Source organism: Trichosurus vulpecula, chromosome 4 (genome assembly GCF_011100635.1).
Source record: "Trichosurus vulpecula isolate mTriVul1 chromosome 4, mTriVul1.pri, whole genome shotgun sequence".
Lineage (NCBI taxonomy): Eukaryota > Metazoa > Chordata > Mammalia > Diprotodontia > Phalangeridae > Trichosurus > Trichosurus vulpecula.
The window spans coordinates 125,113,697-125,127,042 of NC_050576.1; the positions used below are offsets into that span (position 1 = coordinate 125,113,697).

General features: G+C 34.5%; 1 protein-coding gene across 6 annotated transcripts in view; it reads left to right on the plus strand.

The window, feature by feature from the left end:
• Positions 1–13,346, plus strand: part of MARK1 (microtubule affinity regulating kinase 1) — a 153,603-nt gene that overhangs the window by 99,193 nt on the left and 41,064 nt on the right. For all 6 annotated transcript variants that reach the window (XR_005010198.1, XM_036755229.1, XM_036755228.1 and 3 more), the window contains exons 7-9: positions 3,316–3,372; positions 8,714–8,950; positions 9,084–9,203. Coding sequence is in view for 5 of the 6 variants with exons in the window: in XM_036755229.1 (XP_036611124.1) it covers positions 3,316–3,372; positions 8,714–8,950; positions 9,084–9,203 (414 nt within the window). In the remaining variant the exon portion in view is untranslated. The remainder of the gene's footprint in view (positions 1–3,315; positions 3,373–8,713; positions 8,951–9,083; positions 9,204–13,346) is intronic.

Genomic DNA, 13,346 nt, shown 5'->3' on the forward strand with positions numbered 1-13,346 from the left:
TGTTTTTTGCATGCAGCTGGGAAATAAGATATATAGGGAATGGGACATAGAAATCTATCCTGCCCTACAAGAAAGTAAGGGGCAAGGGGATGAGGTGGGGAGTGGGGTGACAGAAGGGAGGGCTGACTGGGGAACGAGGCAATCAGAATATATGCCATCTTGGAATGGGGGGAGAAGGCACAAATGGGGAGAAAATTTGTAACTCAAAATCTTGTGGAAATAAATGTTGAGAACTAAAATATTAAATAAAAATGATAAAAATTCAAAAAAGTTCCATTTCCCTTTATGAAACTTTACCATATTTTATATAGTATCTTAAATCATAAAACCCATTCATATAAAGGAATACATTTTTGTCAATCCTCATAATGTATTTATGAATTGAATCATGTTTTCCACATGTAATTCATATTCCTTGTTCCAAATGATTCCTTCCAAACTGCTTGTAAAACACTAGAAAGACAGTTTCCTACCATAGCCACATTCTGCAGTGCTTCTGCACGGTCCAATTTATTAGGCCTTCTGGTGACCAGTCATTTTGATCTCCTCTTCCAGACTCCAGAACACTTACTAGGGATATGATTTAATGGAAATAACATTGGATCTGTAGTCAGTAGTCAAATCCTGGCTCTGCTGCTTACTACTTTTGTGTCCTTGATCAAAGTACTTTATCTCTGTAAGCCTGGTTCCTCATCTTTAAGTTGAAGGACTAAATGACCTCTAAGGTACCTTCTGACTCCCAATCTTATGATATTATAAAATTCCAATCCCATACCAAATTCATTAGATGGTCATCCTAACTGTTAGACCTTATTGCAATGTTCCAGATGACTTTATTAGAGGCTACAAGGACAAAACAGGAATGTCCTTGTTTTTAAGGACAGTAATAGTACAATCTACTCTCAAGCTCTATAGTTTCCTTATTGCCTAGAGTTCTGCAGTGTGGCAGCCCAACTAGAATTTTACTTAGTAAAACCAAATGATGCATAAATAGAGATCATTGCAACCACTCAGAGGCAGATAGAACAATTCCCTTTGGAAACCTCATGCATCATGATTGCCTTGATAGCTTATCAGGCATGTCATTGTGAACCATAATACATGGTTCTAGCAAGCCCTGTCAGGCATTCCCTCCATTCAACTATCAGGTGACATGGTAGTACCCTCAATGACCCTGCTCAAAAAATTTTGTGACTCCAGTAACAGCGGCAGTTATTTTATTGCAAGAGATAACTGAGAGCCACATGTGAAGTCCATGACTCTTAGTGATTTACAAAAGCAGTTACCCAATATAACCCCATACCATTAGTGTTGGATTATCAATTTTAGGTGTATCATTAGGACTATATAACTTGTTAACGATCTTGTTCAGATTAACAAAATAATGTTGGAATGATTGGCTTTTGTCAGCTCAAATGCCACCTTATTGTAGGAGTCCTTTCTTAGTCCTCCCAGCTGGTAATGCCTTCCTTCTGTGAACTCTGTATGTATCTTATATCTGTGTTGTCTTACCCAATAGAATGTTAGCATCTTGAGGGCAGGCACTATTTCTTTGCATGGAGTAAAGACTTAATAAATGCTTGTTGTTTGGTTGATTGGCAGTGTTCCAATAAAGTGAATGGTTACTTTAGTAACTGGTAAAATGAAAATTTTGTGACAGTGTTGTAACACATAGCTAAAGGAAACTAGTATTTTAAATTAGCTTCTAGCCATTGTTGAGAATGACACAGACTTGGTAAGTACATTTATTTCTACATTTCTTCATCCTATCCATCTTTCAATTCAGTAACTAGAGCTTCTTCCTTAAATTTGCCATGTAAGTTTGATATGCTTCCATGAACTAGTAATTTGTTTTAGACTCATGCCTCCACACCTCAGAAATAGTCTTTGTTTTCAAGTAGCATTTTAAAAATACACTTAAAATACTCAAAAATCAGATGCAGTTATGTTTTTTTGGTATTTTTGTACCCCATACTTTAATTAGAGTAATTGTATGAAACATTATTAATACCAACACATGCTCTTCTTCTACCATAATGTAAATAAACATTTCTAGTTGCATAATGTAACTTGTAAGTTATATTATACAGTTAAACAACAATTAAAAAAAGCCAAACTTATGATGTTTAATTTGCCATGGTGGTAGTCATTAATGTGAAACTCTATCCGTGTATGTTAGCTCCATTACATTACACAAAGCAACACCCATGATGCTTCAGAAGGAAGCAACAAAGACCACTTCCTTCATTTGACGGGTGAGGAAACTGAGACCTTGAATGATTAAATAACTTTAATGATTAAGTTAAAGAAGTTACTCAGCTAAGTAAATATCTGAGTCATAATTTGAACCCCGGTCTTCTGCAAGTCCTGTGCTTTTTCCACTATCTCCACACTGCTTAATTACTACTCAGTCCTTTCTGTGTTTATATTTTACATATTAAGAATGGTGGAATGTGTCATACTATATTCTTATTTGTAATTGTAATGAGTTCCTATTTTAGCATTTGCCCTTAATAGGTGGAAAATGTCTTGCAACTGTTGTTTAAAATAAAATTTAAAAACCTGTGTTACTGGTTTTTTATTACTGTTTTTTACAAGTATGGAGCAAGGATAGTAGTTAAATACTTTGCCCAAGTAAATTAATGGCAGATCTAAAATTAAATTTCATTTCTCTTTTCTATACAGTTAGGCTAGCCACTGTGTTGACAGTTTAGAAACAGGCCTTTGTTTCTCCTTTACAATTTTTTTTTCACATGTGTTAACAAATGAGCTTTAAGTGGCCCTAACCATTCATCAATAAACATTTTAATAAGGCTAGTTTATCTGTAGTAAACTGTCTGTTTCTTAAATATATTTGTATAATTTTGGAATAAAGCTTTGCTTTTTTTAATCTGAGCTTACTGTCCTAAAATGAGTAGAAATTACTAAAGATTGTTGCACTGGCTGGAATCTGAAAGTAGATCATCATCTGAGCAAGAGCATAGATAACATAATTTTGAAACTACGAAAAGAGGAATAAGCTAGCCCACATAAAAGTACTTAAATTCCGCAAAGGAATTAAGAAATGTTTATTAATACTTTAGAGAGAGAATTTTGAATATCTGCTTGACATCTTTAAAGAAGAAATTTCTACTCACCAAAACTTTTAAGCATTTCACATTTGTTAAAGGAAAGCCATAATGGAAAAGTTAAATATAACTTCGGAATTTGAATAGTTGATAGTTGAGATACATCTAAAATGTGGGATAGGGAGGAATTGAGAAAAAAATATTTCTGTATAATATTCTTGAATTTCTTATTAAAATTGTTTTCCAGATTGTATCTGCAGTACAGTATTGTCATCAAAAGTGTATTGTACACCGTGATCTCAAGGTATGTAATTAGTTTTCTGATTTTATAAAGTACAATTGATATCAGAAAAAAATTAATAATATTCATTATGGCTAAGGATCCAGAAGCTAAATAATATTTCACAGTAAGTGGATAAATAATTATGCTGTCATTTTAATTCAAATATCAGAATGCGCTGCTTCAGGCAATAGTGGATTTTCAAGTTTAAGCTCTATCAGTGGTTTTCCAAAGTGGGAATTCATACTCCCAGTGAGCCAAGACACAACCCCATGGGGTGACCCTTAACATCCCATGTTCAATACAATAGCTGATCATGGGGCTAGTCTCTGACATAACCACACATCAACTTTGCCCATTATTGCTCAACTTTCTCCTCCTGCTCAGTTTTGCAATTGACCTTAAAGAAGTATTTTAACATGTATAATCTCTATCAAATTGCTTGTCTTCTCAAGTGGGGTGGGGCTGGGGAAAGGAAGGAGAGAGAGAATTTGGGATTCAAAATTTTAAAAAATGAGAGTGTTAATTTTTTTACATGTTTTTTAAAAAGTATTTTAAAGTATATTTTTACACACATTTATCTAGCACAGAGATTCCTAACATGGTATCCTTAAATTTTTTTAAACAATTTTTCTGATAATTTCAATATAATTGATTTATTTTATAATCCTGTGTATTTTATTTTATGCATCAAAAAGCATTTTTCTGAGAATGGGACCATAAGCTTGACCAGAATGTCAAAGGGGTCCACACAAAAAAGGTTAAGAATCTCTGATGTAGAGCTTATAGTTTATAAAGCACTTTACTCACCCTAATTCTCTAGGTAGGTAGTACAAGTAATCTTAGTTGCATTTTATTAGACAAGTAAAACGAGGCTCAGAGAAATTACCACGCAGCTAGTGACTGTCAGAACTAGGACCCAAACCTAGGTCTTCTGACTCCACATTTCATATTCTGGGTCTTCTATTAAAAATGTAATGTAATATTCCTAAGCAACGTGCAGTTGTTTTTAGTGACAGATACGACATGCTTCAAATGACCTTAGAGATCATAAGATCTTGAGCTGGAAAAGACCTTAGAGATATCACATACTTTCATCCCCTCATTTACAAATGACAAATCAGAAGTTCAGAATTGGAAGGGACCTCAGCGGCCATTTAGTCCAACCCGTATGCAAAATGTGGCACCTAAGTGGTGCAGTGGATAGAAATGTGGGCCTGAAGTCAGTAAGACTAATCTTGATTTCAAAGCTGTCCTCAGACACTTACTAGCTGTGTGACCGTGGGCAAGTCACTTCACCCTGTTTGCCTCAGTTCCTCATCTGTAAAATGAACTGGAGAAGGAAATGGCAAACCACTCTCATACCCTTGCCAAGAAAACCCCAAATGGGGTCATGGAAGAGTTGGACTTGACTAAACAACAACAAAATACGCAGAAAGAACCTCCAGCATAACATACCAAAGGGTTCTCCAGCCTCTACTTGATGACCTTTGATCATCAGTGGTTTGTTTTCTGGGGCAGCCCTTTCTAAATCTGGATACCTCTAATCATTAGGGAGTTTTTTCATACATAAAGCTCAAATTCTCTTTGAAACTACCACCTGTTGTTCTTAGTTCTCTCTTCTGGTACCAAATAGAAGAAGTTTAAATTTCTCCTTCATGTGATAGTCCATCACAGACAGTTATCTTACTCCTGTTGAGACCACTCTTCAAAGGACATGAACCTAAAGCTGTTGACCATCTTGGATTGACCTAGTCTCTGGCTCGTTGGTGTCCTACTTAAACTCCAGTGCCCAGAACTGAACACAGTACTCTAGATGTGGTCTCACCAGCACAGAATCAAAGCAGATTATCACCTCTTCACTTCTGGAGGCCGCAGTTCTTATTGCACTCCAAAAATCCCAGTAGCCTTTTTTTTACTACCATATTCTATTACTGGCTCTTATCGATCTTACCATCAACTAAAGCACCCAGATCTTTTTCAAATGTAGGATTAATGTTTTTCATCACATACTCCATCAGTATAAATTTTTGACCATTTACAATAGATATATTTATTTATAAATTATTTACATGTATTTCTTTGCTAATAATTACATCATACAACAGACAAAAAGAGAAATAAAAAGGGTACAATAAATATTAAATAGTATTTGATCCTAGAGTTAATAGAGAACCACTGGAGTTTCCTGAGTAGAGGAATGACATGGTCAGACCTGTGCTTTTAGAATATCATTTTGTCACTGTGTGAAGGGGAGTTAGAAGATGAGAGAGGCACAAAATAGGAGGCTCTTGCAGTACTCCAGTCAGTGATAAGGACTTGAATATTCGGTAGTGGTTGTGTGAGAAGAGAGAAGGGATTGGGTGCAAGAGAAGTTCTGGAAGCAGAATCATCAAGACCTGGCAAATGATTGAATATTGACACTGAAGTTGCAAATTTATAAGGAAGTTTGGAAGAAGGACAGTTTTGAGGTGAAAGATAATCTGATGAAATCTATAATACAGAGATCCTAACCCATCCATACTTGTTCATCCTGTCCAGTTTACTCTAACACACTGAAAATGAAAAGGGGGAGGATGGGTAGGAACCCTACTCATTGGAGGCCAGGAATACAGATAGAACCAAGGCTGCCTTCTACAAAACACAAGGTAATGGCTCACTGTGAGCAGGAGGAAATTCTGCTTATGCAGCTACTTGTACTAGTGCTGGTGCCTGGGTCACAGTGAGTTTATAATCTCCCTCAGGGGAGCCCTACATTAGGAGCAAAAGGGGAGATGTTGGGAGCTTGCATAGCCATAGGTCAGTTGTAGGACTGAGCAGGAGAGGAGAAAGTTGAGCAGTAATGGGCAAAGGGTCCTGCAATTGGTGATTGCATTGAATGTGGGATGCTGTGGGTTACCCCTTTGGGGTTGTGTCACAGCTCATTTAGAGTATGGAACCCCCTACTTTGAGACCACTGATATAACTGTTAAAAAGATTTTCCTCCCATTGGGCCAAAATATGCCCCTATTCCTTGCCCAAGGCTACAGAACTACTGGTTCTACTGATAAGTGATTCAAGATAATTACATAAAATAAATTTTCCTCTCTAATTGTCAAGTGTACATAATTAGAATTGTAGAATCATCATGCTAGCACTAGAATGAGTCAAGTACTGAAGTTTAAAGAGCCTGCTTTTGACTCTTAAGTGATGACACTAGCAATGTGACCATGATTTCTCTAAACCTCATTTTCTCCTCTGTAAATTTGGGAAGATAATGCATTGTAATGCCAACTTCACAGGGTTGTTATAGAAAAAATACTTTGTAAACTATAAAAAAATAGGTGTGAGCTATTAGCCAATCTAATGCTTTTATTTATAAGAATTAAAAACTGATACCTACAAGGGTAAGAGGATTTGCCCAAGATCACACACTGGCACTGAATAGCAGTTGGAACTAGAACTCATGTCTGGTCACTCTAGTCTCTCCATTATACCATGCCATATGAATTGCCTTTTGTTTAATCTGTTTTCAGTGGCCTTGAGTGATTATGTTAATTGCTGGGGTAGCTTTTTAATTCTGAGTACTCATTACATTTAAATACTTGTTCTGAAAGGAGATTTTAGGCAAGGGACACCAGTGGGTTGTAATTATGTTTAAAAAAATATTTTAGATCATTTTCTCTAGTTCTTAATTGTAGTTCCTTAATTGGTGTGGTAACAAATAACCAATATGTGTTTCTTTATTGGTTTGTCAGTAATACTCATTTTTAACTCCCTGGAGACTATAATGGTTTATGACTTGTAACCAAACAGCAACAAATGGTAGAATATTGGTATTAAAAAGATAGACCTTCATTTCCAGGAAATGTTTGGTTATCTTTAATTTCATGACAAAAATCCAGCCTTTTCTCCTATTTTAATTGAAGGCTCAGTTTGCTCATTTTCACTATTCAGGATATGGATAGATATAATGGCAGTTCTTTTAACTCACTATATGTCATAGTAGGACTTGGATGTTTCTGTGCAGATTGTTAAGTCACATAGTAGCACAAACTGAAACCCATAACAAATCCATACCAGATAAGGAGCTATAAGTAGTTCCTGTAATGAAGAATTCCATCAAAGAGTTCTTTTAAAAAGCTGGATTGGTCATATGGCAAGAATGAAGTAACTAATGAACAACCCGTGTGCCATACTGGTACCCTCACAGGGATAGGAAAGAGTGAAGGATTCTAACATGTCCCTGCATGAAAGTAGAAGACATGAAATGAATCACATAGAATGGACATGGTACTGTGGTAGGTGCTGTTGGAAGGAATGCCCATATAGATGAGGTCATAAATCCATTTGAGTATTTAAATTAAATTTTTTCTCAGAAATACACATTTTCCTACAAATATTAAAATGGGTTTTAGTTCACTGTCACACAGCATCACAAATGTAATGCCTCTCCCCTTTCATATTTTTGAAATCAAAATCACATTTATTTTCCTTTGGCAGAGCTTTGGACATAAGGTGCTATTTATAATTTAACTAGTTAGCCAATTCTTGATCTGTCAGTTACTTTTGGTGAGAGCTTCCCAATCATGTTTAGTAAGGTAGTTAACGTCATCTTTTTTTTAATAGGGGAAGGAAATGTTTATTACTAGAGGCTAATGTATAATTCTTGTTAATTTATTTTTGTTGAATACTTTATATTTTTGATAAATGAATACTACCCAAGCATTATTGTTGTTGTTATTATGACCACAGTTTCCTTATCTGTTGACTGAAAGAGTTGTCCAGCCCTATATCTACATACTTGATAGGCTCTTTGAATAGATCTGGCATCAGTCCCAGCTCCGATACTCACTATGTGATCATGGGCAATTCTCTTAACCTCTTTCAGCCTTAATTTCTTCAGCTATAAAATGTGAATAAAACCTAGGATACTTATACTGTCAGAGTTGTGAAGATCGAGTGAGGTAATATACATAAAGTATTTTGCAAATCATAAATCATTATATAAATGTCATGTGTTCTTATTATTATAAACATGAAAGGGTTATGGGCAGGTTTAAGTGAAAACTGCATTTACAAGAATACTTTTATATTATGAGTTTATTTTATTTATTTTAAAAATTAAGGTTGTTAGAACTAAACTGAGTAAGTGTATACTGAAAGATAAGGTTGTATTTCTAAGCCTTTGAAATGGCATTTGTTGAATTAAATTGGATAATTATAGGAAGATGAGGCTACTTCCGAGATATTGAGATGGTATTTAGTAAATGAGAACTAAAAAGGAAACTTTTATTATCTGAAATGTGGCTTTAATTAGGCAAATGTGTGTTTTATATAAACTTTCCTTTGCAAATCATTTTCTATTTTAATATTTTCCTCCTAGGCAGAAAACCTTCTTCTTGATGCTGATATGAATATTAAAATTGCTGATTTTGGTTTTAGTAATGAATTTACAATTGGAAACAAATTAGATACATTTTGTGGAAGTCCTCCCTACGCAGCTCCTGAACTTTTCCAAGGAAAGAAATATGATGGCCCTGAAGTAGATGTATGGAGTCTTGGCGTCATATTGTATACATTAGTCAGTGGATCATTGCCATTTGATGGTCAGAATCTAAAGGTAATGGTTTAAATTCAGGATAAGTTCTTACACTAAAGCTTTATAGCTTCAGTAGTCAGCTATAGCTACACATATATGTAACATATATCTACAAACATACACACATTATAAAAACTTTTTTTTTTCTATAAAGGAACTGCGGGAGCGAGTCTTACGAGGAAAGTATCGTATTCCATTCTATATGTCTACAGACTGTGAAAATCTTCTGAAAAAATTATTAGTACTGAATCCAATAAAAAGAGGCAGCTTGGAAGTAAGTCATTTATGGAAACAAACTTCGGAGTGTAACTAAACATTCCAGTGATGGAAAAACTTTCTTAGAACTTTTGTAAAAGTCTGTACTTTTTAGGAAAATTGACAATTTTGTAATGCATTGAACTAGAAGAAATCATATTTAAAAAATCACTCATATGGTTTATTCTTTGACCAGTGAGGACTTTCTGGAAAATTTGTTTCTTAATTGCTCTACTGCAAGTTATTGGATATTGTGCTTTAAGACATTATGAAAATAGAAATACAGTTGCCTTTTACTCGTAGTTGTGACAGATCTTCGATGAAAAAAATTATGCAGTTAGCTAGAAAAGGTAACAATGCAATGAATTAAAATGTCACAAATTCAAACCTAATGTATGAATAATACTTGTAAAATGAATAATAACTCAAAATTATATAGGACTTTAAGTTTACAAAATGCTTTTGTCACAGAAAAACTTTTGAGATAGTGCAAGTGACACAGCTAATGGAGAATTAAAATGTTATCTGGGCCAGTTATAGAAAAATTTAGGAGTTTTCAACTGGAACATATAGAAGTGTTATCTGAGTACTTAATACAGTGTCATGCACCCCATAAACATTTAGTGAATGTGGCTTATTTGTTTTTATAAAACCTATTGTATAACCATGTTAGAAGCCATTTGTGACAAAAATATTGGTCTTGAAAATATCTCATACCCTCATCATCATTTTCTTCTGTTGCTATGCATTTAGGAAAAGATTATTCCTTGAGTATTATGCCCCTGTATTTTTAGAAATGTTATAGCATGTACTAAAATGATTTCAACAATCCAGCATGTATTGTGCTCTAGTGACATTTTTGTTTCATTTGTCTGCCTTAATAGAAGGGGTAGAAAATTCAGATAATTAACTTCATTTAAACTGTACTTTTTTAGTGTAGCAATTGGGCTTTCTGACACGGATTCCATGCTGGTTAGGAAGCATCCTAATAGTGAGCCATCCCTGTGTACAGAGCTCTCAGGTTAGTTTGGGCTTTGTAATTTTTTTCCACAAGTATTTTTCACTAAAGGATAACATGTTTGGTGGAAGTCAAGCGATGGTGGAAAATAAGGAATGGTAAATCTCTGTTGGGAATGATACTAAACTATCTATGTCTTTGGGCCAACATAAGATCTGTTTTTCTGAGATATTTACTTGAATGTGATTTGTTTCTTCCATTTTATGGTTTTGTGTGTGTTTTCCCCCCTGAAATAGACAATGCAAATGGCTTTTAAAATTGAAAACCTATATACTGGAAGAGCCCAGCTTTGTTCAAAAAAAAATTTTTTTTAATGAACTTGATTGTTATAAGTAATTTATTATATTTAGCCTATTTATTTATTTTGGTTTGTATTTGTGATTTCATTGGGCATTCCCACTAGGGAAACCCTTCATTGATGCAGATCAGCAAGTGCTCTGCAGCTTTTATAAATTGAGAGTTACCTGGGACATGAACAAGTCAAATGAATTGCCCTAAGTCAGACATTACCTTTCAGAGATCAGACTTGAACTCATCTCTTCCAGATTATTAGGCCAGTTACCAGAGCTGCCTCTTGGGGTTTAGACTGTTAATATCCAACTTAATTGCAAAATTCTGTATCAGCGCTAAAGCTTCTGATCCTCATGATCCTTTTGTTCTCCCTAATCATCCCTCCTCTTTTCTTCATAGGAACTTCCTTCTCTGCCCCTGCCCTCCCCCCCCCACCTCAAAATTTTACTTAGTCAGTGATTACTGTCATGGAGTGATAACAATGGGATAATCTAATGAGCAGGGATAAGTGTCATTTAAATTGCTTTGGGTAGTTCACAAAATCTATTTAAGTGATTTAAATTCAGGTGTCATTTAAATTGTTTTGGGTGGTTCACAAAATTGACTTAAGTGATTTAAATTCATAGTGGTTAAATTAAGAAAACTTCTGCCCATAGCTTTAAAGTAAACATATGCTCTCTGAGTTAGTTTGAAAAGCCAAATTGTTGCTGTTGTGTTCCTGGTGACTAGATGTTTTTACATTAGAAGCTTCTGTAGAACTGGCACCTGTAGAAAGGTATTCTAGCTTATACAGTCTGAATCTCTGACAACTATATATCAGAGAGGCCACAGTGAAAGTATTATTGTAATTGCTTCTACCATTTTGTCAAAATTTATTTTATAATTCCCAGAAATGGCTTTTCAGAGAGAGAACATTTAGAATTATTTTAAACAAAGCCTCAGGAAATTGCCTTTGATGTAGCAGGGACTTGTATTTTTAGTTCTTAAGTTTTTTATTTCTCACCTTCCTCTTATTCCATTGTACTTTTTGCTAACCATAAATGAAGAACCAGTGAATTATGAATTGAAATGACCTTGTTACTTAGCTTTCTTAATTTCTTCTTTCTCTACAAAATTTGCTCAAATTAAAAACTTTCGATGGCTTCAGTAAACTTATAATTAATATTTTTACCCCCTACATATAAACTTTAATAGCCATCTAATCATGTATTTATAATTAAGTTTATTAACTACCATTTTTATATATACATTCTTTGGGATACATTTATAATTTTAATTACCATTCTTATCCTTCCTTCCCCTTTAGAGGCATAGTGAAAGAAGAATTAATGAAATCAATATTCAGTTATACTGACTCCATGTAGATTGTTTCAATATCTAGACAAGTAGTCAAATGACATTTTTTTCCATGTTAATATAAATGTATATATACTATCAACTTTTGATAATTGCACTAATAGGCAGTAGATGTGGCATGGATAATACAAAAATAATATCCTTGACTTTAGAAGATATTTTGGCATTTAAATTTGAATATGAATATACATAATGATCTAAGAAATGACAGTGCTTCAGATCAAATATGAAACTACATTATACTACAAATGTCTGACTTGGGGGGGAAATTCCAGAACAGGAATGGTCTACATCACTTCTTAAGTCACTAGCCTGAAGCCTTTTTCACTTTGTCTTCTCCCTACTCATTCTGCTACTCTCTTTCTTCTCTGCCTCCCCTAATTTAGGAAAATAATTGTGAGGTAATTTATTGTGAAGTAAAAGTAAATTAGGAAAGTAATTTGATGTCAAAATCAAATAATGTTGGAAGGAAACAGAAGGAAATTTGGGGATCAACTCATTTAGCCAAACTCTTTTTACAGATAAGGAAGCTGAGGCCAGTGAAATTAAGTGACTTCCCAAAGTCTTTTTTTTTTTTTTGGCAGCTTCTAGGCTAATAATGTATCTGTAACATACTTAGGTGGTCACAGCCGGTTATAATCATAGGTTGAATTTATTATAGCTTCAAGGTTCATAAAGGGTTTGTGTTGTTGTCTTCTTTTAAAATTAGGATTTATTGATTTATTGATGTCTTCTGTTTTGTACATCATTGTAGTTATCCTCAATGTCCCGATCCATATCCCTTCCAGAGTGCCATTCCATATAACAAATACTATTTTTTAAGAAAGAAAAAAATCAGCACAGTTGATTGATGTGGTGGAAGAAGTCTGATATATATGCACTGTGTAACATTTGTGGCCCTCCCACCTCTATGAAAAGTTGGGTTGGGGATGTCCTCACATCTCCCTTCATTTAAGTCATTTTTGATCTTTATAGTTTTGTTACATTCACCTTTATTTTGGTGTGACATTATTCTTTCTATTTACCTTGTTATAGTCACTGTATCTTGTTTTCTTTGCTCTGCTTACTTCACTCTGCATCAATTCCTATGGATCTTTTCATGCTTCTCTGTATTCATCACACACATGATTTCTTATAGTATAGTAGTATTCCATTACATTCTTTTGTCATAACTTGTTTAGCCATTCTTCAGTTGATGGGTATCTACTTTGTTTCCAGTTCTTTGCTATCACAAAAATGTATGCTATAAATATTTTGGAGCATATGGGGACTTTTTTTTTTTTGATGGCTTCTTTGGGGCATAAGCCCTATAATGGAGTCGCTGGCTCAAAGGGTGGACACTTTAGTCACTTTATTTACATAATTCCAAATTGCTTACCAAAATGTTTGTAGTATTTCACAGTTCCACCAACAATGTATTAGTGTGCCTGTCATTCCACAACCCTTCCAATATCAACTGTCTCCACTTTTTATCTTCTTTGCCAATTTGCAGGATGG